General features: G+C 37.3%; 1 protein-coding gene across 1 annotated transcript; it reads right to left on the bottom strand.

Moving 5' to 3' along the window:
* Nucleotides 1-410: 410 nt before the first annotated feature.
* LOC100667429 (olfactory receptor 9S13-like) lies at nt 411-1,666 on the bottom strand. The gene has a single exon (XM_003418485.3). The coding sequence runs from the start codon at nt 1,579-1,581 to the stop codon at nt 655-657; it is 927 nt and encodes a 308-aa protein (XP_003418533.1). The 5' UTR covers nt 1,582-1,666; the 3' UTR covers nt 411-654.
* Nucleotides 1,667-3,629: the final 1,963 nt, after the last annotated feature.

Genomic DNA, 3,629 nt, shown 5'->3' with positions numbered 1-3,629 from the left:
TCTGCTCATTTAAGAACATTCTTAAGATAATTCAAAGATAAGTCAGTGCCTAGGAGAAAATACTTGCAAATCATATATCTCATAACAGGCATGCATTGAGAAGACATGAAGAATTTGCAGATCTCAATAATAATATTAAAATTCTGATGAAAAATAATGAGCAGATGATTTGAGCAGACACTTCACCAAGCAAAGATGTACAGATGAAAAATAAATACCTTAAAAGATGGTCAACATTATTTGTCATTTATGAAATGCATCTCAAAACCACAATGAGAGCACCACACTACTACAAGAATGACTAAAAGAAAATGGACTATACCAAAATTAATGAGGATGTGGAAGATACGAAATTCTCACAGGCTGATGCTAGACACATGAGATGGAAGAACTTTGAAGAAGAGTGTTGCAGTTTGTATCCATTCAATCATCTGTTTTTCCAGTTTACAACACTTTATTTAGCATAAGTTCTAGATTTCTGTTTGTCGGTGGACATATAAATATAATTAAAATACACTCTACCTTCTAGATCACAGACTTCAATAGTTAAACTAAAAAAACTCATGAATGGCAGATTTGAAAAACATAATCCATTTAGTAGCAGTGATTTCCAGAGAAGTCCAGTACAGTTTAAGAGATTCACAGCCACAGGAATCACAAAGAGAGCTTCTGCCTGCTGCTCCTCAGAGCTTGTTTGACATCTTTGTTCCTCAGGCTGTATATCAGGGGGTTCAACATGGGGATGACGATAGTGTAAAAGATGGACACCACTTTACTCTGATCCATGGTGAAGGTGGCACTGGGTTGTGCATACATGAAGAAAACAGTACCAAAAAACAAGCACACCCCAGTGAGGTGGGAGGCACAGGTGGAGAAAGCTTTTTGGCGTCCCTGCACAGTATGGATCCTCAGAATTGCTGATATGATGCAGATGTATGAGACCAATACAATCAGGAATGTACTGACAATAATGGAGCCACATAAACCAAGAAGAACCAATTGGTTTATAAACGTATCTGAGCATGAGAGGGACAAGAGTGGAGGTACGTCACAGAAAAAGTCATTGATCTCATTGGAACCACAAAAGGGCAATGTGAAAGTCATTGTCGTTTGAGTGACAGCATTCACTAAACCCCATAAGTAGGACCCCACCACTAAGCATACACAGACTTGGTGAGACATACTCACAGAGTATTGTAGGGGGTTACAGATGGCGATGTAGCGGTCATAGGCCATAGCAGCCAGGAGGAAGGCCTCTGTGGTACCGAAAAGAGACAGGAAGAAAAATTGTGCTGCACACCCACCAAAGGAAACCGTGTGGTCTTTCTGCAAGAAGTTCACCAGAGCCCGAGGTGCAATTGTGGAACAATAGCAGATGTCCAACAAGGAAAGGCTTTGGAGGAAGACGTACATCGGGGTGTGGAGGTGGGAGTACACCTTGATAATTAAGATCATGCCAAAGTTCCCAACCACAGATGAGACATACAAGATCAAAAAGATCAGAAATAGTATTGCCTGCATCCCTGGACCCCCTCCGAATCCAAGTAGAACAAATGTCGAGACAGTTGAAAAATTCATCATTAAGTACAGCAAAAACAAGAGACAGAGAGAGACAGAAGAGCAATAAGGAGAAAAAGGAGCAGAAGAAAGAGGAGAAAAAGAAGAAGAAAAGAACGGGACAAGCCAAGGAAGTGAGAGAGAAAATAATGTCGTCAGTCAATATTATTTAATGCTTAAACACATGAAATTATATTTGAGATCTTCACGAGGTATTGAAGAAGTTCTGTCTGTGATCCTGGGTACAATGTTTTGGTCCAATGCATTCATGTACTGTGAAATGTTTATGCTACTAGGGAAACAAATCAGAAATAAGTAAGTATTCACACATAAATCATCTGCATCTGTTAATGTATCACTGTATTTTTCAATTCTAATCACATCAATAAAACATGGAAAAGGCATCTATGATCTATTTACAGTCATATCTTCACTTCACATTCCTGTTTTTTTTTTTTTTTTAGTAAATCTCAAAATCAGAGGACAATGATGGACACGAGAACACCCAGTGCGTAGCTACTTTGTTAGTTTTGCATTATAAGAATTACTATTCTTGGCTGGGAATAGGATAGGTATTGGCAAATCGACTTGATTATGTGTGTAAAATCTATTCATTCCCACTGTTTTCTCACACTGTCTGTATTAGTTTCCTATTGCAGTTGTAGCAGATTACTACAAATTTAGCAGGATAACATTATAAAGAAAACATATTCAAGGAGTATATTTAAAATTACTTGACCTATGTAAATAATGAGGAATTCAACTGAGGGGTGTGAATCCCATTCACAGAAAATTAAGCACTGGATGAAGCAGTGTTTCAGAGGAATGTTCATAATTGCTAGAGAAATGATGACTCGGCTATTGTTGATCCATACAGTTAGCCATGAAAAAGCACAAGACAACAGTTAAAAAGAGACAACAAGCAAAAGAGCTGAAGCATGCGTGCCATCATTTCAAACTGTGTGTGTATATTTGTGCATTTGTCATTTGTAAATTTACTAAAACTCTGCTACTCTGCACAAAGTGGGAATAAACACATGAGGAACAGTAAATAACATAGAATATGACAGGTTTACACAGAGTAAATGCAAAATAAACGTGGATTGACTCTCTTGTCTTATGAACTCTACCCTGGTCCTCTTAAAATTTATACCACTAAAATTCTTTACCAAACCTCAATCATCCAGCTCTTCAGAATTTCATAAAATATGATTTTATACTTTTTTTTGACTTTTTTCTTTGGATAACATCTCCCAAATATAAATGTGAGAGTGTTTTTTGGTTGGTGGTTTTTACATAAGTTCCTGCTTCCAGGTTAGGAACGACTGTAATATTTACTTCACTACTCTAACTCGAACAACTAGATTAGCACTTGGCTGAGAGTAGGGATTCAAATAAACGTTCTGAGCGATGCCTCTTCACACCACAGACTGGATGTGTTTGGTTACACCTTTATTTCATAATGGGCAGAGTATAACATAACTTCTTATTTTGGATATTAATTTTAAAGCCTAAGGAACCTACGTCTTGAATCAAATCACAAAGTCATTCCAATATTAAAAAGCAAAAACAAAAACCAGCTGCTGTCACATTGATTCCAACTCTTGGAGATGCCATGTGCGCAAAGTAGAACTGAGAGCCGTAGGGTTTTCAATGGCTGATTTTTTGGAAACAGATGGCCAGGTCTTTCTTTCAAGTTGCCAATGGGTAGGCTCAAACCGCCAACCTCTCAGTTGGCAGCCAAGTGCTTAGGCGTTTGTGCCACCCAGACTATCCCAATATTACAGGAGGGTAAAGTAAGTCATTTTCATATAAAATAGTAGTTGCTGTTTTAAAATTATTACTTATAATAAAACAATCAGGGTGTAGTAACATTATTTTCTCTTAGAAGGAGGAATATAATAGACAAGACATAAATGTCCTTGTGAATAAATTAGCTAATAAGTGTTTTCGTCTCACCAAAGCCCATCTCTTCCTGGAACTGTCAGTACCACAGAATCTCATATGAGGAAAGAATTCTCACCAAAAATAAATAAATAAATAAAATTATGAATGACATTTTTGTCGGTTAT

The sequence above is a fragment of the Loxodonta africana genome, chromosome 13 (assembly GCF_030014295.1).
Source record: "Loxodonta africana isolate mLoxAfr1 chromosome 13, mLoxAfr1.hap2, whole genome shotgun sequence".
NCBI lineage: Eukaryota > Metazoa > Chordata > Mammalia > Proboscidea > Elephantidae > Loxodonta > Loxodonta africana.
This window is presented reverse-complemented; position numbering and strand designations above follow the sequence as displayed.

Excerpts from the sequence above, each read along its gene's own strand:
- LOC100667429 (XM_003418485.3), bottom strand. The coding sequence starts at position 1,581 with ATGATGAATTTTTCAACTGTCTCGACATTTGTTCTACTTGGATTCGGA.